At 37.8% G+C, this 23,354-nt stretch overlaps 3 protein-coding genes and 3 non-coding genes across 6 annotated transcripts; 4 read left to right on the top strand and 2 right to left on the bottom strand.

The window, feature by feature from the left end:
* Positions 1 to 272: 272 nt before the first annotated feature.
* On the bottom strand, positions 273 to 1,396 carry LOC131325214 (heme-binding-like protein At3g10130, chloroplastic). Its single transcript, XM_058357343.1, has one exon. It carries the CDS (start codon positions 1,220 to 1,222, stop codon positions 617 to 619), a length of 606 nt encoding a protein of 201 aa, XP_058213326.1. The 5' UTR covers positions 1,223 to 1,396; the 3' UTR covers positions 273 to 616.
* A 1,628-nt stretch (positions 1,397 to 3,024) lies between these two features.
* Positions 3,025 to 3,117, top strand: LOC131328184 (small nucleolar RNA snoR27). The gene has a single exon (XR_009200457.1). It is a non-coding gene; the product is annotated as a small nucleolar RNA snoR27 (small nucleolar RNA).
* Positions 3,118 to 3,676: 559 nt separating this feature from the next.
* LOC131328185 (small nucleolar RNA snoR27) lies at positions 3,677 to 3,767 on the top strand. Its single transcript, XR_009200458.1, has one exon. It is a non-coding gene; the product is annotated as a small nucleolar RNA snoR27 (small nucleolar RNA).
* Positions 3,768 to 4,170: 403 nt separating this feature from the next.
* On the top strand, positions 4,171 to 4,262 carry LOC131328183 (small nucleolar RNA snoR26). Its single transcript, XR_009200456.1, has one exon. It is a non-coding gene; the product is annotated as a small nucleolar RNA snoR26 (small nucleolar RNA).
* Positions 4,263 to 6,665: 2,403 nt separating this feature from the next.
* On the top strand, positions 6,666 to 9,558 carry LOC131325051 (tubulin beta-2 chain). The gene is made up of 3 exons (XM_058357090.1): positions 6,666 to 7,298; positions 8,355 to 8,624; positions 8,731 to 9,558. Exons 1-3 carry the CDS (start codon positions 6,905 to 6,907, stop codon positions 9,402 to 9,404), a joined length of 1,338 nt encoding a protein of 445 aa, XP_058213073.1. The 5' UTR covers positions 6,666 to 6,904; the 3' UTR covers positions 9,405 to 9,558.
* A 3,402-nt stretch (positions 9,559 to 12,960) lies between these two features.
* LOC131325052 (L-type lectin-domain containing receptor kinase VIII.1-like) lies at positions 12,961 to 14,498 on the bottom strand. The gene has a single exon (XM_058357091.1). It carries the CDS (start codon positions 14,240 to 14,242, stop codon positions 13,166 to 13,168), a length of 1,077 nt encoding a protein of 358 aa, XP_058213074.1. The 5' UTR covers positions 14,243 to 14,498; the 3' UTR covers positions 12,961 to 13,165.
* Between the last annotated feature and the right edge of the window lie 8,856 nt (positions 14,499 to 23,354).

Genomic DNA, 23,354 nt, shown 5'->3' with positions numbered 1-23,354 from the left:
GAGAGTGAGAGTAAAGAGCCTGATGTAATAAATATTTTAAAAGTGGGTAGCTAAAGTAATAAAGTGACTTTTTAAGGTATAAATTGGTCCAAAATTTAGTGAGTCTGGTGCGGATGCTCTAACTGCTAGCGATAATCCTGCCCTAAATGGTGTGCAAAATCTGTTGCCTGTGACTTGGATTGAGCAAGGAGCTTATTATAATTTATAAGTGCAAATTACTTGTCCCAAATGGTTCAAAGTGTTCAACACATAAAATAAAACAGCAATTGAGATAAAGGAAACATGAAAACACAATAATACATTCAACTTCAAGCATCAAAAGTACTACTCTATCCACCATATCAACTCTATTATTCAAACTCTACATAGTTTTTAACTTCTAGTACAAACACCGCAATAAAAACCCACAAAAAAAACGCAAGGGAAAGTATTTTAAAAAATACGGTGACCTCACGTGACGCGCTTACGTAGTATCACTATTCATGTTTTCACTCGATGTGTTTGAGGCAACCTCCAAAGCCAAGCTGGCCGACCACTCAGCACTGCCAGCTCAGCTTCGAGCCTACCTTGGCCACACGTGACCGAACATGAATGGATCGGTGACACCACGTCGGGTTCACCCAACAGGCAACATAACCTCATTAGTCCTAAAAGCAGGCAAAGTCCAAGGCGGATTATACCTCCCCAACACCTCCGCCCCAACCACCTTATACCCATCTCTCTCCGCCCACTCCCTCAGCTTCCCCACCTTCTCCGCCACCACCTTCTCCGTCGCCGCCCCGCTAAACCTTACCACTGCGTACTTCCTCTCCCCCTCCTCCCTCACCACCACCCTCTCGTCCACCGGTTTCGGCGCCTCCTCCGCCTTCTTATACTTCGACGGCAGTATAAACCCCATCGTCACCCTCTCCTCCTCCTTCTTCGTCACCACCGGAGCGGTCATCGCGATCTTCTCCGGCGACGAGTTGGTTGTTGTTGTTGTTATCACCGGCGCCGTCATAGCGATTTTTTCCGGCTTGGAGTTCTGGGGGTTGCCGAAGGCGCCGATGTAGTTGGCGAGGACGGCGAAGCCACCGTCCTTGTCGCCTTTGAATTGGGTCGGGTCGTAGGTGACCTCGGCGATCACGGATGGAGGGTACTTTCGGATCTCGTAATCGGGCGTGGATTTGATGAGCTCGTACTTGGGGGTTTCGACACAGATTTTTCCGAAAACCATGCCCATTTTTTAGGGATTTAGAGATTGGAAGATCGATTGGGATTGTTTATGTATGTTTGCAGAAATGGGGTTTTGTTGGTTTTATAGGGAAGGGAGGAGGGGGGTTGGTTCTGGCGGGCTGGATGTGAGGATTCTTCAAAGAAAAATCTTTTTTAACGAGCTTTCGCGAACACGGATTTAAAATAGAGGTAAATCGTGTAAGTTCATTCCAGTTTTAGACGGTACGGATTTTAATTTAATTTTTTTAAAAAAAAGTTAAACTCTTTTGAATTTTTTTTATATTTAAATCCGAATCATTTAAAGTCAAATGAATAATTCAAATCATGCCCCTATGCAAATATCTTATCTACGGTGGCTACATGAATATGACAATCTCTTCTTTGAATTGAATATGGAAAATTGAATTACGAGAAGGTGCTTGCTTGGGGAAGGGGTGGGACAGTGGTAAGAAAGTCTTCTAAATGAGTGGCGGGAATTGAATGATGGATGGGTGTAATGGGTGGATTTTGTTCATCCACGATTTAGTTGTTATGTGCGGATAGGATTTTCTTAGATCTCGAAAGGATTACGGAGTACAATGTTTCCAACTTCGGTTGAGCACACTGAAGCGTCGTGCACCTAGTACTAGAATGGCGCACCCTAGTTGGCATTGAGAGGACGAGCAAGTCGTTGCAGTCTGACCTCCTATTTGAGCTTAAAAATCCACTGTTGATCGGGGGCATGCAGTGCACAAGCATGTTGTGGAAGATCTGAGCCGTTGGATCATGCATCCAATGGCTCGTATTTCATCTTAACAATGAATGATTAAAAATCGTTCATTATCGAAATGAAATCACCGAAAATGCGCACAACACCCCATGCTGTGCATAACAGGCCCCTGGGTTCCACCACGAGGCTTTAGTACTTGTGCTTCACAATTGGAAATCTACTAATAGCGAATGTCACCACTTGTTTTCCTTGCTCCATCCTTGATTGTGTCCATCATGTGAGTTCTATCTTGTGTCTATAAAAACGGTTATTATTGGTGTTTGATTAGTTAAATTTGTAGTTCATCTGCGAAATGAGACTAACCTGATATTTATACAGATAAAAATGTTTTTCTTGAAAAGGATTAATGCTGTTCATCATGAATGAACCCATTTAATATTTGCATATAAAACGAGCCTAAAAAACCTTTCTTCTCTACTTAAAATTTTAAAGCTCTAAAATGTTCAATCTCGTCACAATGCTTAATCAATAAAAATTAATTTTTGACTCGGATGTATTTTTCTGCGAGAGCTGCAAGATGAAAGGTTTGAATCTAGCCCACATCGGCCCAAACGTGGACCAACCCAAACTGGATCGAGACTAAACCCGAAGCCCAGTCAACAGCACCAACCGAATCTGCCAAAGGCCCAATTTAGCTAAAAAGCCCACCGTAGGCCCAGTTTAGCACCATATGGCGCCCTACCCAACCCAAACGGACTGAAATGCCAAATTAGGGCTCTAATCGCGGTCGTCTTCTTCTCTTCTATCTCTCTCTCTCTCTCTCTCTCTCTCTCTCTCTCTCTTTTCCTATATAAAGTATGGGGAAACCCTTCGCAACTTCTCTCTCTGTTGAAATTGGATCTCGTTGCCCACGATTAATTTTACCAGTTTTCATGTTTCACATCTTCATTATGAGTTGAATCGACCCCTCTCCGTTACTTAGTTATTGCCTCAAATCACAATTTTGGATTCGCTGGTCGTTTGCGTGGCTCCTATTAGATGATCATTGATATCTTGTTGTGTTAGTATTTTGTATGTTTTTTTTGTTTGTTGTTTGTGCGTAGGATCAATGATGTTATGAATAAACTGCGTTATCTATCTGATTAATTCCCTCAAAAGGGACTGAAGATAGCTACACCATGCTGAGATCCATGTCCACTAGAACATACAGTCATTTTCCCCTTTTTATTTGAAAAAAAAAAAAAAAATTTATAGTGCATTTTATTGTTATTCGATGGTGGACTTAGGCCCCATTCCGCTAAGATTTACTTATTTTCAGCTTTACGAGACGGGTCATTCGCCTTTACTATCATTATATTATCGTTATCATTTTCTGCCCACGTTTGGCACTGTGTACTGGCCCTACTGGGTAGTCCAGTCAATTGCAATTGAAGTCTCCCTAGTTCAATTTTTTTGAGATGACATTCAATTCAAATTCAAGGTTTAGTTTCTAGATTTCGTAACATACTAGTATTTAGATTCTACTAAATTTTGGTGGTGTGTTTTGATTAGTACGATTGGGTGGAAAAATGGTTCATCTTTGTAGGAGCATTGTTTTGCATTTTGTTTTTTGGATTCAAATCACACTGGCATCTCCTCAGTTTTCTTTGTAGTGACATGATATGTATGATTGTGCTGATTTTTTTGAAATTGGCAAGCTCATGGTTTTTTTTTTTGTCTCAGCGTTGTATATTATTAAACTATTGCTTTTGTACAGGATCAATGATGTAATGACTAAACTGCGTTATCTTTCTGTAATTCCTTTAGCGGGATTGAAGATGCTAACATTATTCTGAGATCTATTTCCAGTCTAGCACACTTGATACGTTGATCGGTTTCCCCCCTCAAAAGAGTTATTTGGTTTTTCCGCATTGTCTTCCATTCATCATGTCAACCGTGCATGTGATTTTGGTATATTCTTTTATCGATTGATGATTGCGTTTGTTTGGCACTGCTGTATTTTGAATACCAACTTTGCACCCAATTTTCTGAGCAAGATACTTGTAGAATGTTGTGACGAACAAGACACAATAGTGTGCAAGTGTGTTGTTCTTAGATTTGGGTGTGATGGTATTAGTATCCGTTGGAGTGACACCATTTATGCGTTTGGCCTATTTTTCCTGAATGCTCGGAGCTTTGCAAACTTTACAATGTCATTGATGGGAATGCTGTGTGCAAATGTGTTATGCTTCATGGGTGGATTTTTTTGGGCATCAATGATGAGTTATTCCTTTTTGTTATCCTTGCACTTTGATTGCCAGTGAAGAAACTTATGGGGACAATTGACTCTGAGATGCTTCTTGTTCCTCTCCCTCAACACTCCCAACACATAGATTTTGGAAGCATTGATAACGTGATTCTTTTGTCTGTATTCTCACTTTTTAGGGAAAAACTCCTTGTAGTTATATTTCAATACGGTGTTCTCTCTCTTCGTTCTTTGCTGGTTGCACTTGCATTTTTTTCTTGTGAAATTTATTTTCTTCACTCTATACATGTTGGATCAATCATGTTACCCAAGAGACTGTTCCCATACTATAGTCTTCAGGTGATTGCCTTGTATTTTCTTTTTATTTTTGTGAATGGGTCCTTGTATTTTCTTTGATTACACTTGATTTTGCTACTCATGTATGTGCTGAAGAAATTAGAATCGTACACGATAGAGACAGAAGTATTTCTTAAGTGAAAACTTAAAAAAAAAATTATTCTGGTTAGAAATAGTGAGTATGAATGTGCTTTCATTTGTTTGAAAGTATATTACAGGGATTGACACTTTTGGGTTTTTAACACTACGGAGGCAAAGTGCAAATGGAAAAAAAAAATGTGGGTGGTTTTATTTTTCGTTTAATGATTTGGTTACCCTCCTTTTCTTGTGGATTATTGGTGTATGGTGGTATTTTTTTTCATCTTTACGAGTTGCTCATATTGGTGAAGTTATGGGAGTATTTCCAAATGATACGGAGTGAAGATGCACATCTTGCTCAAGAGAGGACTTCGAAGAAAAGAATTTACATTTGATGCAGGAAACTTTGCGAGCATCCATACAGATTTTGGCTGTTGTCACTGGAGACATTTTGTTATATTAGTATTGTTTTTGTTTGCCAGTATTGTAGAAAAATGGGTCGTTAGGAATGAGAAACACACGTATAAAAGCCTGAATGCAGCTGCAGTGGGACTATGAGTTTCAATCAAAGCTTCACGAATAAAACATCCTTGGAGATGAGAGTTCATGTAGTTGCCCTGTTTTGCACCTCATGATTTGGCCTTCTTTTGTTTTTGCTTATAATCGGTGTCATCACCTTTCTGTGATCGCCTAAAACAGGTATTCCTTCATATACTTGTGTCTATGGCACTCTTGGCTTATCTACTGTCGTCTGCTTGGCTTATCAACTTTCTCCAGTGCAGCTATTGATTCCTCCTTGTCTATGATTTTGATGGATGCTGTTAACCGAATTTTGTATGTGCTATTAATTAGATATGATGTTCTTGTAATAGTTTTGTACTGTAAATTTGTTGTGATTTTGTGTGATAAATGAACTTCTTGTTAAATAAAATATGTATTTTCTGTGTGAACTTAAAATCATGCCAACCTAAGGAAGAGACCAAGAACACGAGAAAGAACCCAGAACGTAGCGACAAGAAATGAAGTCCAGGAGGAAAATTTTGCAAGGACAAGTCACAAGAGTAATGTTTCGCAAGGACAAGTCACAATAGATTCCTGCGTATTGTTTTGTAATGTTTTCTTTTCTTGACAAATTTTGAAAATTGGGTGATATATCGAAAGTGTTTGGAAACAATCCCTTCTTCTAAAACCCTAAAAGTAAAGTGCTGGTTGTTTGGCAAAACAGTTTATCCAATGTATTCCAGGAAGTTGGAGTTTATGAAAGTGAAAAAATGTGGAAATTGAGAATTCATTCCAACCGCTATTATTTGGACTTTGGAGTATTTAATACTATTTGGAGCAATGTTACGCACACAACTCTAAAAAACAACAGACACGATTGCGTCTGAGACCGTTCGATACATGTGAGTCCAGATGCATCGAACGGTTCTGGATACAACTGCGTCTGACACCGGCTGTTTGTTACACATGGGTCGATATACGGCTTCAACAACGGGTATGCATGGGTCGATATGCAGTTGTGTTTATAAGTTATGTGCGTATGCTTTCTGTTTTTAGTTTTTTTAGATTCACTTTCCCAATCATTCTCCTCCTTTCAAAAAACAGAGGTGTTATTGACGGACTTTTTTAGCACAGCGCAGATCGCGATGTGTGGTTCACTATGGATCCTGCAAAAACAATTCGAGCTGTGCATTAAATTTAAAATATTTTTTCAATGGCCATCGCGAATAAATCAACTTATTTTGATACCTATAAGTGCTCGATCCTAAAATCTGAATGAATAACTTGGATCAAGCACCTCTAGGTATTAGATTGAACTAATTTTTTCACGAGGGGCCTTGAAATATTGTTTTAAACTTAATGAACAACTCAAATCGTTTTTGTGGAATCTGCTACGGATAGATAGTGCTCAGAAAGTCTGTGTGGATAAACTTTTCGTTCAAAAATTTGAAAACCCTTTTTTTATTAAAGGTAAAACATTTCAAAAACTTCGAAAATCGTGTAAAGGGAATTTTTTTCCTTCCAATTTCCATTTGACCGGGAAAATATTTTTTCGAAGCCTAGATTTTGAATTTCAGGGAGCTGCCATTCAAACCCAATTCGACCGTTTTTGTCCCTTCATCAGTTTCAAGAAAAGGTCCCCACAACCCATCCCCCCTTCAAAATTCAAATTCGAGCCGTTAGAACTCCCATCTCTTTAAATTAAACTCTCTCCTTATCGTCTTCGTCCCCACCACCACTTTTCCCATCTCTCTCTCTCTCTACATCCTACTCTCTCACTAGAACCACCGGTGTTCATTTTCCGGTCTCAAAACCCCAAAATGCGTGAGATCCTCCACATCCAAGGGGGCCAATGCGGCAACCAAATCGGGGCCAAGTTCTGGGAAGTGGTCTGCGCCGAGCACGGCATCGACTCCACCGGCCGGTACCAGGGGGACACAGACATCCAACTCGAGCGAATCAATGTCTACTACAACGAGGCGAGCACCGGGAGGTTCGTCCCCCGGGCCGTCCTCATGGATCTCGAGCCTGGTACCATGGACAGCATCCGATCCGGCCCATATGGCCAGATTTTCCGGCCCGACAACTTCGTTTTTGGGCAGTCCGGGGCCGGGAACAATTGGGCTAAAGGGCATTATACTGAAGGGGCTGAGTTGATTGACTCGGTGCTCGATGTGGTGAGGAAGGAAGCGGAGAACTGCGATTGCTTGCAGGGTTAGTTCTCTGAATTAAAACCCTAGTTTCTACTTAATTTTTGGATTTGTTTCTAATTAGGGTTTTGAACCCATTTTCAAGATCTATTTATATGCTTGTAGTTGGGTAATTACTAGATCTCTACCGACATAAACGCCCGTGCACAGATCCGGACATTGTCCGAAATCGTTTAATGAACGTGGACCAGACATGTTAAAACATGGGATCCGCACATGTTAAAACCCTAGTTTCTACTTAAACTTCTGTTTATTGTTGGGTAATTTTCGGATTTGTTGCTAATTAGGGTTTTGAACCCATTTTCAAGATCTATTTATGTGCTTGTAGTTAGGTAATTACTAGATCTCTACAGACATAAACACCCATGCACAGATCCGGACATTGTCCGGAATCGTTTAATGAACGTGGACCAGACATGGGATCCGCACATGTTAAAATCCTAGTTTCTACTTAAACTTCTGTTTGTTGTTGGTTAATTTTTGGATTCGTTTCTAATTAGGGTTTTGAACCCATTTTCAAGATCTTGGGTAATTACTAGATCTCTACAGACATAAACGCCCGTGCACAGATTCGGACTTTGTCTGGAATCGTTTAATGAACGTGGGCCAGATGTGTTGAAACATGGGATCCGCACATATGAGACGGACGGTCCCGTTGCATCTGTGTGTGTCTAGATCTGTGAATGGATCTGGATCTGTGAATGAACATATGTGGCCGTAGCATTTTTTGTACATCCGATGTCTTGGTTTTTTTTCTCTCTTCCTGGATCCTCTGCTTTTAGTTGCCCCATTTCACAGCCCCATTCCACAATAGTATGACACAAAATTATCAAAAGACATAATTTGCCAACACAAAAAGCTGAGGAAGACAACACCAATTCAGCTTATTTCTGATAACCAACGGGTTTTTAATTGTTAGAGATACTCAAATCCCAATTTGTAGCTGATTGGTTAATTCCTGATGTTGATATGATTTTTTAGAACCTTAAAGCCTTCTTTGTAGATCACAATCTCTCTTTATAGTTGACCTCAATCTCTATTGTTCTTTGGGGTTTCACAGGATTTCAGGTGTGCCATTCATTGGGAGGAGGAACTGGATCTGGAATGGGAACCCTTCTGATTTCCAAGATCAGAGAAGAATACCCAGATCGGATGATGCTCACTTTCTCTGTTTTCCCCTCTCCTAAAGTCTCCGACACCGTCGTTGAGCCCTACAACGCAACGCTCTCGGTCCATCAACTTGTCGAAAATGCGGACGAGTGCATGGTCCTCGACAACGAAGCCCTCTACGACATCTGCTTCCGTACCCTCAAGCTCACCACTCCAAGCTGTAATAATTCTCGCATTTCCCTCTCTCATCTCAATTTGACTTCGTACTATTTTGCTCTGTTTTGTTCTGTTTCGGAATCTTATGTTATGTTTCTGGGTGTGTGCAGTTGGTGATTTGAACCATCTGATTTCGGCAACAATGTCCGGTGTCACTTGCTGCTTGCGATTCCCGGGCCAGTTGAACTCTGACCTCAGAAAGCTCGCCGTGAATCTCATCCCCTTCCCGCGTCTCCACTTCTTCATGGTCGGTTTCGCCCCTCTCACGTCCCGTGGTTCCCAGCAGTACCGGGCCCTAACCGTACCCGAACTGACCCAACAAATGTGGGACTCCAAGAACATGATGTGTGCGGCAGACCCACGCCACGGCCGGTACTTGACCGCGTCAGCAATGTTCAGGGGCAAAATGAGCACAAAGGAAGTTGATGAGCAAATGCTCAATGTCCAAAACAAGAACTCCTCCTATTTCGTTGAGTGGATCCCTAACAATGTGAAATCGACGGTTTGCGACATTCCTCCGACTGGGTTGAAAATGGCGTCGACTTTTATTGGGAATTCGACCTCAATTCAGGAAATGTTCAGGCGGGTGAGCGAGCAGTTTACGGCCATGTTTAGGAGGAAGGCTTTCTTGCATTGGTATACCGGGGAAGGCATGGATGAGATGGAGTTTACGGAGGCCGAGAGCAATATGAATGACTTGGTTTCGGAGTATCAGCAGTATCAGGACGCGACTGCCGATGAGGAGGGAGAGTACGAGGATGAAGAAGAAGAGCTTCAGGAATAATAATGTAAGCATTTTGTTGCCAGTCTTTGGCAAGAGGAATGCAGCAGCAGTAGTATTGTTAAGGGAGCTGTTATGTTGTGTTTTGTTTTGTCCTACTTCTTGAATACATTATGCAGTTATTATTCATGTTAATGAGCTTTATTTTTGGTTATAACTTGTGAGAATGGCTGAATTAGATATGCAAAAAGGAAAACAAGAAAAAAGAAGCAAGATAGGAGTTCTAAATTTTAGATGTGCAATTTGCGAGAAACTTCAACTTTTATATAAAGTAACAATATTTTTTTATATTACTAAGAGACATGTCTCTTAATTAAAATAAATAATTAATAATTGTGACAATAGGAAAGTGCTTTTTTTAAAAGAGATCATACACCAGATGAGATTGTCCTTCAATGCTTATTGCAACTAGGGGTGTCAAATGGGCGGATTTGGGTCAAAATGGGCAAGTTGTAAGTAGGTTGGGTCTTCAATGGGTCATTGACCTATTTAGATCCATTAATTACGAGTTTAATTACACATATCCGACCCGACCCATTTATTTAAAATCAAATCCGACCCTCTCATTAACCCAATTACATACTATATACTAAAATTTAAAATGGCTAAAATACCAATGTACATTAAAATGACAATATTGCCCCTATAAATCTAAATGACTAAAATACCCATGTACACTAAAATTACTATACTATCCCTATACTACTAAAATGACCAAATTACCCCGCTACACATGATTACCATATTACCGTCTCTCCTTATCTCTCTAGTCTCCATACTCTTCACTTCCCCCACTCCTCCCTGCTAGCCTATCACATTCCACATGGGTCTCGTTTGGACTATCGTGAATAATGTTATTTATTTGTTATGCACAGGTTTAATTATAAAAACAAGAATGATTTTTGTCTTTTTTGTTTGTCTTAGATAAAATGAAAAAATTAGATATACCAATAATATTCATGTACACTAAAATTACTAAAATATTCATATACGCTAAAATTACCAAATTACCCCTGCACACTTACTAAACAACAAAGACTGTTCTCTTCCATATAGAGCCTCTCTCTGTTAAAAAACCACGGGTTTTCTCCTTGAACATAAAAGGGAGAATTCTGCTGTTTGAGAAGTAACATAGTGCGGATCAAAAAAAAAAAAAAAGAACACAATGAAACAGTAGGAGTTTCCGATGAGACCCAGCAATTGCACGATAGACTCAAACAAGCAATCACATATACTCGACTCAATAACTAGTACCCTCCTGGCCACATTTGAGATACTACAATGGAGAATTATGAATTTCAAATATTGAGCAGTACTAACAACCCAGCAATTGCACGATAGACTCAAACAAGCAATCACAAATACTCGACTCAATAACTAGTACCCTCCTAGCCACAATTGAGATACTACAATGGAGAATTATGAATTTCAAATATTGAGCAGTACTAACAACCGCTAAAGGGCTTCCTGAATAAGTATTTCTGTCAGAGTTTTTGGAAGTCCAATCAGCTCCACTTTACTCATCATCCATATGTGCATCCGATTGAGAAATGCATAAGTTCTCAAGATCCTCCACCAAGTTCGTCTTCATCTTGTGCATCTAGTAAGGTAGCAACAAACAAGAATAGAGTTCAATATACAATTACTTAAAAAAATTGGATGAATACAAGAAACTAAACTGTGAGAGATTTACCTGGTACTCCAAATAACCAATCACAGGAACATAGCAAAGCCTCGGCATTTTGTGGTAAAAGAGAACTTCGATACTTACCAAGTAGGCGACCACCAATACTAAATGCCGATTCAGAGGCCACCGTAGTAATAGGGATACTCAGTATATCACGAGCAATCAGGGAAAGTTCTGGGAAACGATGACACTGTTCTTTTCCAAAATCCAAGGACATTCAAGTTCTCATGTTCCCTATGGTTAAGTCTGCTCTCTTCCAAGTAAATATCTAATTGTGACTTGCTTATACTTGGACCTACAAGTCGGCTCGTAAATGTATCAAAGCCCTCAAGATCATCTCTAGTATCACAATCAGGTGTTCCACAAGATGACATTTGTGCCATAGTGCTTGAATTTCCAGTAGAGTGCTGCAAATATCCTTTAAAAATGACATAAAATTTGTCACGAAGAATCTTCGCTCGACTAACCGCCTCATTGCCATAGAGCCTTTCATAACAAAACACAACGAACTGTAACTTGTATCGGGGATCTAAAACGATAGCAAACGACAACACAACACTATAACAATCCCAGTATTTACCAAATTTTTCTTTCATAACTTTTGCCATTGCTTGAATTACTTGATCCTCACTTTCTAATTCTTTCAAAATGCGCACTTGAATTCTCCACACACTATGGAAGTACAAGTTTGCAGTAGGATAATAAGAGCCTGAAAAGAGAGTAGTGGTATGAAAAAATGGCTCCAAGAACCTTGCTATTTTCTCTGCAATATTCCATTCCTCCTCCGAGGGACAAGTATTATAGTATGGATCAATCATGCTCAAGTGGAGAAAGACAGATTGATGCTTGAGACTAGTCTTGAGTTCAGAGGAATAAAACATCAACTAGAACAAAAATCAGCACCTCGGTGACTTTATCCATTCCCTTCTAAATGGGTAAACACCGTAAAATACTCGTGTCATATACTCTACATTCGTACAAGGGTGTAAGATCTAGTGTTTAGTTGGAGGGGTGACATGGTAAGCATAAATTGCTCTATGACACATTGTAAACATCAATGTTGTGGAGTCTCCCGGTTTCCTTGGAAAAGAAATTGAATGAATCCAACACAAAGAGATATACGCACACCCGACACTCATACCCGAGTCCATGTAACATAACTTGAAGAGAATTTTTGCAGGTTTATTCAGGTTATGGGATGCTAACTCGGTTTATGGTTTACTGCTTGGCAAGTTACTAGGAGCTGAAGGCAACCTAAGAACTTAGCCTTCGAAGTGAAACCAATTGTTACTCAATAGAAAGCAAAAGGCCAGAGATGGATGCTTGCAACGGCATCGACCATGTATACATACCATTCACATTTGGAAGGGACAACTAGCATTAGCTAATGTTACTCCCCATAAAGATCACAGAAATCAGCTGCCCTCGTATTAGAACAAATATTCATCTAAATTCCGGACAGGCAGAAAAAGATCAGAAAACGAACAATCAGAAGAATTCAAGAGTCAAGAAATAGCAATGTAGGGGAAATACCAGGAACTGAATTCTTCCTGGATCTTTACATAATATCAACAAGAATGACTTGTTCTGGTCAATGAGACCGTAGACAGCTAAAGACAGAGATGATTACATAAGAAGTCCGAGGGTACGATTGGGTGCTTCCATGTATGGATATATGATTACAAAAAATACCAATAACCATGGATTACCAAACCAAACCGAGCCTTGTGCCCAATCAATGATATTATTACCCAAGTCATCTGCAGAGATTGTTAATTAACTTCCACAACTAACTATGAAGTATGAACATATATGAAACAACAATGTAGCAGGTTTATTTACCAAACCAAAAAAAAAAAATAATGTAGCAGGTCATCAGAATCTGGCCACTTGATATTCCATTCACCCAAATTGATGCTGTATTTCAATGATCATAACATTTAGAAACAGTATTTAACAGAACTACTTTAGATGATTGATCATCAAATTACAGCAACAACACACAGAACTCCACAGCATACAAGTCCAAAAACAGAACATGAATTTACAGCAACAAAACATCAAACTAGAACTCCAATCAAACACCCAACTTGTTACCACCATCTTCGACGGCTTTATCTAATACTACTTTGAACTTCTCATACTCAACAAATCCCAGAGACGGTGGAGGATATTCTTCCGGCACCACAGGCGGCCTTTTCCCAAATATGGTCCAAAGAAATAGCGCAAAGAATGCCCCCAAGGCTCCACACCCAGTACCAAATATCAGTGCAGCAATTATTCTCCAAAAACAATCACTCTTCTTAGGAACCGACAAATATTCAGTTTTGTTATACAACCCCTTAGGATCCAACGGCTCCGAATGCATCCATTGTGGAACATGCCTTAGCTTAAAGCTCCATGAATACAGGTTACAACTCTGCGTAGAATTCCCATTTGATGAGCTTAGCCCGATAAACACCTCTCGTTCTTTCCACATTTGTGACAAGTCAATTGGGTATGAAAGCAACGGATCAACCGGTCTCATTTCGCCTAATTCACTCAACCTAACCTCTAGCCGCTTCGAACCCGCCTCATAATCAACCCAAGCTTGCAATTTCTTTCCACTATTCAGCACCAAATCGGGAGAAGAAACATTCCCCACTTTAACTGACAGAAGACCACTGTCATCAACCCCAACATGAGTTCTATTCAAGTCCCCATTCTTGACATCCATCAATGTCTCAAATTCAACACTAAAAGTCCTATTTTTGTTCCCACTTAAGAGCCCAAATGAACCACCATCAAAAACACCCAAAGGAAACCCAACTGGAACCACAACAAAAGCTAAGCCATCCCCATTTCCAGGGGAAATCGAAAACGTAAACCGAGTCGAAACCGACACGAATTTCATGGGATTTCCACCAACAAGCCTAATGGGTTTCTTGTAAAAGATTCTCCCAGCACTTAAACTCGAAAACCCAGTAATTTGAACGGATGAACCGCCATTAACAACCTTTGCATCACCATACAGAGCTAGTTTGGACTCATAGTTCGAACCATTACCGAAATTCTTGAAAGAAAAGGTTGAATTTGAGAACCCAGATATGGTTTTGAACAAGAGAACGAGTACAGAAAGGGCTAAGATGTACCTTAAAGGAGAAAGTGTGGCCATGTTCGATCTGGGTTTGAGCTGAATACTCTTGTACTTCGTCTGTTGCTGTGGATTTCTCTAGAGTTTGTGGATTATAAATCCATCTGCTGATTCAGCTTTTTTACTACTTCTAGGGTTTGAGAGAAGAACCAGTGGGATTTGGAGGAAATGGGTGGTGGTGGTCGGTTTGCTTGGAGGTTGGTGAAAATTAAATACTACTATGGTTTCACTCTGCACACTGCTTTCACTTTCTCTCAGTGGTTGCTGACAGAGGGAATATGATATGAGATTCTTCTCGATTTTTACCCTTTCATTTTGGTGAATTTGACAGTCGTTGGCCACCAACTATTCTAACTTTACATTCATGGCCTAGTTCATGTGATACCTTAGATATGACCAAAATGAATGTTTGTAGTTTGTACTATAATCAGGTATTTAAGGGAGAGTATGTACATAGCTAGGTGAATAGTTATTTCATTCTTAATGTTGAACTTCTTTTTGGTTCCAATAAAATAAATTTTCATTCAATGCGTATTGCAATTTGACCACATTTAATTCTATATGAGATATTTCAGTATGTATACTCATGATACAACAATGTAGTCTAATTTTAATGATTTTTTAAAAAGTGTCGTATGTGACCTTATAGCTTGGTCCTTATGCTTGACTCCCCAAAATTAAAGATGCAATTACCTTGTGACCTTGCCCCAATAATGCATAAGGTCAAAGCCAGTCAAGAAAGGCGCGACTCCTGATATTCATGGAAAATGTTATATTGATCAAATTCAATAATGCATTACGTACATACAACAAGTACTCTATAAAAAGGTAAAGCCTAAAGTTTGCACTTATAAATATGTTTCACTCTGGCTCAACTTCAATCTCACCAATTTATGTTTAGAGCTAATAATTAACATTCGAGAGCTTCTAAAGGAAGGAACTAAACTTCAGCGTCATGTGCATGTACACTAGTATCATACGGAGGGAAAACCGTACTTTGGGAGGAAAGTGAGTATAGAGAAAAGTTGTGGGTGCAATCAGAAAATCCCAGAAGATTTGGGGGCAAAACGTAAACTAGTTGTTCTATCTCTGATGAGTCTTTGAGGATAGAAAAAGATAAAGTTTAGTTCAAGATGGGATTCGTCTAAATTGCGCAGTGGGCGTAGATGCACCCACCAGGCCACCACCACCTTGTGGGAATTTCCGATACCACACAAGAGTACGATACAAAATTAAAAGGTTAGAGTCAGCTATTTTTAACACGAAACACGAATATGATATGACACAATAACATGAAAACTAAACAGGTCGATTTAGGGTATTTGAGAGAAATCTGACACGTCACACGTACACGAGATGACACGACACAACATGATAGCCACCCCTACACCACCCCATAATCGTATCTTTTATCCGACCAAAAAAAAAAAGGAAGATGTGTTGTGCGTCGTGCCTACTTTAGCAAGATCTTTACTGTAAAAAACTAACGTGCGCGTGCTTTCCTGTCTTCTTGGTTTATCCATAAAGGCGTGAGATGCACATATATTTGCACACATTTTTCTAAATTTTTGTCACACAAAAGAAACCAGTTGACAGCTCAACAAGTGGACCTGCGTATCGATGCCGACGAATCACTGTAACATATTTAATGTTGAATCCAAAACCCTCTCTTCCCGGTTTGTTTTTCGACCGGAGAGAGCGATTTGTACCGTTGCAATCGTTCAAAGGTGTTTTTAACATCCTTAGCGTTAGCGGTACGTAAGAATGTCATGCAATTAAAATCCGAGCTGCAGAGAAGCCATGGGACCTTTTAAGGAACCTTCGCTTTTGGCTGGCTGCTAGTTGTGTTCTGGAGAGAAGAGGGTTTTGTCTTACTCTAAGATGCCACCGACAAGATGGAATGCAGAGCCAAAGTGCAGCGTTTTGTTGATTTTTGAGAACCACCCAACGGATACCCCAAGTTTTTTTTTTTTTTTTTTTTTATCTTTCGTTAAATCTAATTTACTCTATTTTAGGGGATAGGGGGAGGGGATGAGTTTTACGAAAATCGAATCATACCCATGTGCATAATAATATAAGGGAGACACCAACTGCACTCTACTCCACTCGTAACAGATACCAAAAGATTACTCTATCCATTCCCACCATAATTTTATTCAAGATATAGTGCTAGTTCTTGTAGAGAAAATATGTTTGTGCATAGCTCTTTTGAGTAATTTATCACAAACTTGAATGACTAATGGAGGTTCTTAAATTGCCCCCCCCCCCCCCCCCCAAAAAAAAAAAAAAGAAAAAGAAAAAAGGAACGAGTGCTTTTGAAAAATAACAGGACTTTCAACGTTCTAAAATGATTGGATGTGAAGCCCTTTTGTAATTTGAAATTACGGAGTAGGTATTTGATTAGAAAACATTAGTCGATTTTGATTGGATAGTCCTCTTGGTAAAGGATCACTCTCATGCACCAATCTCTCGTGACATCTCTTATGTGATGCAAAATAAGACTCATTGTGATTTTATCTAGCAATTCGAGTCATTCAGTTGGTATACCTGAATATGTCAAAACACTAATTCAACACCTAATATATATATACTAGCGAATGCCCGTGCCTGAAGGCACGGCGCAACACATTTTGAAGACAACTAAAGCTATCGGTCGAGCAATGAGCAAAGGGATGACATGTTGAAAAAAATGGGTAGGAACAAAGTAAAATACGATATATTTTTGTTGTTGCAAAACTTTAATATGCTAATTACCTATGTCTGCAGCACTCCGCAACAAAAAGTTTTATTTGTTAAGCTTCTACCCGTGTGTACATCACTACCAATGATAATCCTAATCACATATACCGAGTTAATTGCATTGATAGGATACACACTGAACTATATTAATCCAAACCACAAAACTCAAAACCAATACCATATTGCATTCATAAAATCCAATTTTAACATGCATAAAAAATCTAAAAATTTATATAGAGTCAAATCTGATACACTACGTAGGGGAAAAAAAAGGTGTTCAACATGGATCTTATTGTCTTGAAATTTGTCTCTCCATCTGCCTCCCAAAAGTTTTTGTACCAACGCATATCTACTTCATCCAAAAAGCACAATTAGGAACATGAATAACAGCTTAAAAAAATAATTAATGAGCAAGAATTTCTTCTTGTAAAAGTAAAATGATGACTAATAATAGTTACCTTAATTCTATATCTTGTTTATTCGTCTCTCAACACCATCATGGTACGATCATGACCTTTGTAGATGTACTTGTGAATATACTTAACAGATTTTATTCCAGGACAAACTTCCACATTGATATGAGAATTATATTTTCTCGAAAGGTATGTATTGTATGACACCACATCCCTTTTATCAATTCGTTGACCCCTTACAGTATAAAGGGAGTAAAGTAATAATGGCATTGGTAGGCATACCCCATGCATAAAAATACGATTAACTTCTTGCTCATTATGAATCACCACAATTACATTTTTTTCTCGAAGACACGTAACCTTTGTACTGAAAAAATAAAACAAAGCAAATATGAATCAAATATATAAAATCAGATTAAGCAATGCAATTGAGTAAATAATTCTTACATTTTCTGCAAGTTACCGTCGAGCAGCATAAGAAATTGAAGAATTCACCGAATGCATAGGAAACAATTAATTTGATTATTACGACCAAGGTATAAAATGAAACGGTTCAACTCACATGGCCATAGACGCTTAGATTATCCATGATTAGTTAAGTCCCAAGAAGTTATCTGAAATTTGAAAGAGAGTAATAGTCAAAAGTTATCATGGGAAAAACAACAGAAAGCATTTTAAAAATATATATAGACTCCCATAATATTAAATGAGTGACAAAAAAAAAAAGGAACACAAAACTCCAGTTTGCGATGTGTTTGGTTAACATTGTAATATTTTCATCGATGCATATATGGTAATGTTTAAAAGAGTGTAAATAACAACACATGTTCTAATGAAACGAAGTTTAAAAAAATGAGAAAAAAGGTTTACAATTACTCCATTTGTTAATCTTGCAAAAAAATGTTGTTTTGACAACTATCAAGGGAAAAAAGAATAGGGTGTTGCTGTTAAAAAAAAAAGAATAGGGCGTTAATTAGTTTTGCACTCTTTCTTTTCCTATGTCAAAAAAAAAAGAAAAAATGAAAGGTTTGAAGTAGCAAACGTTTGATCTTACTGTTAAAAAAAAAAAGTTTGAAAACCACCCTAATTTTCGACATTAATTCCCTGAATCACAGGGATCCATTCTTACCCGGAAATGTGGCTGTAAGCATTATTTTTCAATTTATGTGATAATCAATAGAAGTTTAAAAGTCAATATTTGGTAAATATGGTAAAAAATTAAATCCCTGAATCACGGGGAATCAATCTCATGCATCCTTTTAAATGTGGTAAAAAATTAAATCCCTGAATCACAGGGAATCAATCTCAGGGATCCTTTTTTTTTTTTTGATTAGCCGGTGACCAAAATGTGATGATGATAACCCTTGAACAACCAACAGTCTAGATTTATAGAGGGGACATTCTGATCCGTTGGTTGTCTTTTGGATTCAAACCCAGTCCTCCTTTATCGATTTTGTAAAGAATGATGAAGGAGTCAGCATGCATGTTCCAAACGACAAATAAAATTGGCCATGAACCTAATTAAAACGTTTATAAGTTTAACAACAAAATCATTGTGAGTGCTCTACATGAAAAAGGATAGCAATCCAAAAAAAAAGTGCAGTGCTTCGAATTTAAGCTCAACGCAAGAATTCTCTAAATATATTTCTTGTGAGATTTCCTGTAGTAAAATAATAGAAAGTAAGAAGATGGTAGAATAAACAACAAAGTTAGGATTAACACAAAAGACCCATGCAAGGTTGTCAAAAAAAAAATATTCTCGCACACTCATATTTTTCCTTCCAATTTTTGGCAAAAGAAACCCAATATGAAAATTGAACTTGCATGAGAAATGCAAAAAATCCTTTGATGTTTGAATCCCTTGCAATAAAACTAAAAAAAATTAGTCAAGAAACTCCTAATTTACAGCAAAAGAAACCCAATATGAGTAAAACTCGTCCATGAAAAAAATCAAACTTGCATGAGAACTGAAAAAATCAAACTTATATCACTATCGGTAATGGTTGTTCAGGAAGTTGTTTTTGGCAAAAGAAACCCAATATGATTAAAAATCGTTCAAGAAAAAAATCGAACTTTAGTGAGTACTAAAAAAAATCGAACTTACCTCACTATAGGTAATGGTCGTTCAGAAGTTGGAGGACATGGAAAATCTATGCATGTGACAAACAAACCCAAAAAATGTGGACTTCTAAATAGAAGGTATCAATTGCACACAGTAGGTTGGTCTTCTAAGAAACGGGGACTTCTAAAACGTAGTGATAAGTTTAAATTTTCTAAAATTTAAATCTTATGTGATAAGGAAATCACAGGGAACCAATCACTCACACATTCCTAAATAGAAGGTATATTCCTTTTAGGTTGTGGACTTCTTATATATTTTACCTAATGCCTAAATAGGAGGCAGAAATGACTCCTTATATACAGTTTTGTCTATATCCCAAGTGATATGTACGTAATTCTCCTTTTAAAAAGGCTAAATCAATTACCTATGGATTCCTTTTCAATTATCGATCTATGGATTTAAAATAGACTAAATCAATTCCATATATGTACGTATTCTCCTTTTCAGTTTATAATCGATCCCATAAATCATGGGATTTCAAATGTTTGGAGATACATACAAATTGAATTTTAATTAGAAGGGCCAAATGTTTTCTTTTTAATCGGAAGGAGTATTTTAGGTTTCATTTCATTAATTCTTTTCAAATATGTCGCTGGCTATACTACCCGTATATACGAATTCAAAAACTAATTCTGTTTAAAAAATATGTACCAATCTAATGGTCCAAAATATACGGATTCAAGGGATGAAATATTTACCCACCAAATCAAAGATTTAATAACTAAAAGAATTCGTTGAAAGATTTAACAAAAATCTACTGTAATTAAGCAATTGTCTTGGCCAATTAGCTTTTGCCACTAATTAAGCAATTACGGTGGTGTTCCAACTAAACAAAAGGAAGGTTTTAGAAAAAAGAAGATAATTTCAAGCCCAAAAATTATCTGTATACGCAAATAATTTTTCTACCAATATGGATCTTGTTTGATAGATTTCATTGAGATCTTTTATACGGTGCAAGAAAAATCAAAAAAATATTTTTCATATTCATTATATTTGAGTTTGAAAATTGAAAAAAAAGAAGTTTTAAAAAAGGAAGGTTATCTGAAACACCCCCTACGTTTACTCCCCAATTCTCTTTCAAAATAGAAAATAGAACGGGAATGTGTGATTAGAAAATGGTCAAAAAAAGTTATCAATTTACGGACATGCCATTTTGTAGAATGGAGGGTAGAGATTTATGCAGGAGGAAGAGATAAATCTGGAGCGTTGGTTATCTTTTGGATTCAAACACAGCTCTGTTTTATTATATAGATATATATATATATATATATATATATATATATATATATACACACACACACACAGTCAGTCTCAAATGAGGGAGTCCTTATTTTAGTTAAAATGCGGACCTCCTCATTTCTCCCATTTTCCGATCGAATTTCGATGATCCGAGCCGCTCAATGTGTTCAGAACAGGATTTTAAAGGTACCCGCGAGAAATCGGAAAAAAAAGAAGACCGGAAATGGCTTCATCCGAGTAGTTTTTTTTGAACCGTTCGATAAAAAACAAACAAAAACTGCTCGGATGAAGCCTTTCCCGGTCATTTTTTTTGCTGATTTCTCTCGAGTACCCTTAAAATCACGTTCTGAATACATTGAGTGGTTCGGATCATCAAAATTCAATCGGAAAAAGGAGGTTCGCATTTTATTAAAATGAGGTGGTCCTTACGGGAGACGAACTATATATATGTATGTATATGTGTGTGTGTATATATATATATATATATATATATATATATATATATATATATATATATATATATATATGGCTTACAAGATAAGAATTATAAAATGAACAATTTGGATCATCAAATGAAACATTAATGGATCTTATTGCGTTTTATAAAGGGTTCACATTCCAAATTATTACTCCGTACTTTTAAAATGAGGAATATATTGATTTATGTCGTGTCTAGATCGTCGGTTCACTTTGTCGGATGTTAATCTTGGAAGCATGGGTAAATTATTCTTGAAAAGTATCGTATTGATGTGATAATAATTGAAAAAGTTAAAGTTCCCAAAAAAAAAATATAATTGAAAAAGTTTTCATTATGTCGAACGACATAGGCCATAGGGGTATAGAGTATAATACAGTAGAAAGTTTTCCTCATGTTGAACAACATAGGGGTATAGATACAAATCATACAATACGAACTGTGGGACTTATAACGAGCCCTTGGACCTTACAGGCCGTTTACTGATCAGATTAGTTTTTTTAATATAATATGAGGAGAGATATGATAAAATGTTAGATACATATAGAAGAAATATGTTGTAAATGGTATGTTTTAGTAATTTATAGAAGATGATATATGTATGCGTTTGGTTTATTTTGCGATGAATATAAGTAGATGGATGGCATGTTTGTAACTAAAAAGTTGATTATGCAGATATATAATAAGGATAAGAGGGAGATGTTATTGTACCCGGCCCTAGGCGGATATACTGTCCGGGGATATTATACCCCTATCCATATCCGAATGACAAATACCGGATACAAGTAGTTCAGATATATTACGTTCACGATATTCTATTGGCAAAGATGCAGTTAGTCATAATAAGTACAGCGGTGCTACGCCTGCCGCTTAGTTTCACCGCTCAACATCTCACCGTTCGTCTAGGCGATCAATGGTCCGAATTTTTAAAAAGCTCTTTCACGGAATTTCTACACCCACCGCTTAGTTTCACTGCTCAACATCTCACCGTCCGTCTAGACAATTAATGGTCCGAATTTTAAAAAAACTCTTTCACAGATTTTTTTTTAAGTCAAATAATCCAAAATACTTTTAGACGATGAAATTGAGAGCAATAAAAGTTGAACGGTGAGCATAAACTTTCTCATAAATATGGTGGATTAAAAAAGCATGACACACTAGTGCTAGACTGCTAGTGGGGGGGTAGAGTCTACATGCAGAAGTAATGGTGTGGGGATGTATTACTGATATCGGGACCAAAGCAAGCACAGCAAGCCAAGGTACTTCATAAAGGAGGTTTGATTTTTTGGGCGCTGCTATTCGCAGCCCTCTATTTACTCCCATAGCCCGTTAAAAATTTTTAATTATACTCGACAGTTAGTTACCGAAATTGAGATATATTTTCAGCATCCAATTACCGAAATATAATATTTTTTTCAACAGTTGTTTACCGAAAGTTGAACATATTTTCGACATGTAGTTACCGAAATATAATCTTGTTTTCAACAGCAATTTACCGAAATGTTATTTATGATTTTCAACAACCATTTACCGAAATATAGTGGGCTACGGGAGAAAATAAAGGGCTGCGAATAGCGGCACTCGATTTTTTTTTCTATTCTAGTATAGTCAACACAAAAAAACAATGGAAGAACATGCACACAAAAAAAAAAAAAAACCCAGGAAAAAAAAAACTTTCCCATTTAAATAAAATCCTGGCAAAAAAAAAAATCCGGATTTTGGTAGGGAAGAAACATTTTCAATATCATGAAACTTTTCCAACCATATATCTCTGCAAGACGCTTCCATCGTTGTTGAAACGCTCAAAAATCCGTCGCCAGGGCTGATCGTTGTGCACTAGGATTGGACCGATTGGTCATCCAATTCCACGTTTTTCCTTTTTTGCTGTTATCTAATCTGTAGTCACATAATCTTTCGAAATGACATTCGTTCTCACTCTCAATCCTTGCATAGATGAACTCAAGTTGTTCGGGAGGTTTCTGAAAGACGATTTTACGTTAGCGCTCCTACACTCATACCCGCACGTGCATTATGTGACTCAATCCAATCCCATGTTTAAACCGTTCAATCAAACAAACACCCGAGAATATCCATCTTCCAAAGACATTCTTGAGATACCAAAGCACATTGAAACACTCAAAAGCA

The sequence above is a fragment of the Rhododendron vialii genome, chromosome 5a (genome assembly GCF_030253575.1).
Source record: "Rhododendron vialii isolate Sample 1 chromosome 5a, ASM3025357v1".
In the NCBI taxonomy this organism is placed as follows: domain Eukaryota; kingdom Viridiplantae; phylum Streptophyta; class Magnoliopsida; order Ericales; family Ericaceae; genus Rhododendron; species Rhododendron vialii.
The sequence above is the reverse complement of the archived record's forward strand: the minus strand, read 5'-3'. Positions and strand labels throughout refer to the sequence as shown.

What these genes read in the sequence shown, in the direction of transcription:
- LOC131325214 (XM_058357343.1), bottom strand. Translation starts at nt 1,222, where the DNA reads ATGGGCATGGTTTTCGGAAAAATCTGTGTCGAAACCCCCAAGTACGAG.
- LOC131325052 (XM_058357091.1), bottom strand. Translation starts at nt 14,242, where the DNA reads ATGGCCACACTTTCTCCTTTAAGGTACATCTTAGCCCTTTCTGTACTC.
- LOC131325051 (XM_058357090.1), top strand. Translation starts at nt 6,905, where the DNA reads ATGCGTGAGATCCTCCACATCCAAGGGGGCCAATGCGGCAACCAAATC. An exon ending in GAACTGCGATTGCTTGCAGG is followed by an intron (nt 7,299 to 8,354) that starts GTTAGTTCTCTG and finishes GGGGTTTCACAG; the next exon opens with GATTTCAGGTGTGCCATTCA. An exon ending in CAAGCTCACCACTCCAAGCT is followed by an intron (nt 8,625 to 8,730) that starts GTAATAATTCTC and finishes GGGTGTGTGCAG; the next exon opens with TTGGTGATTTGAACCATCTG.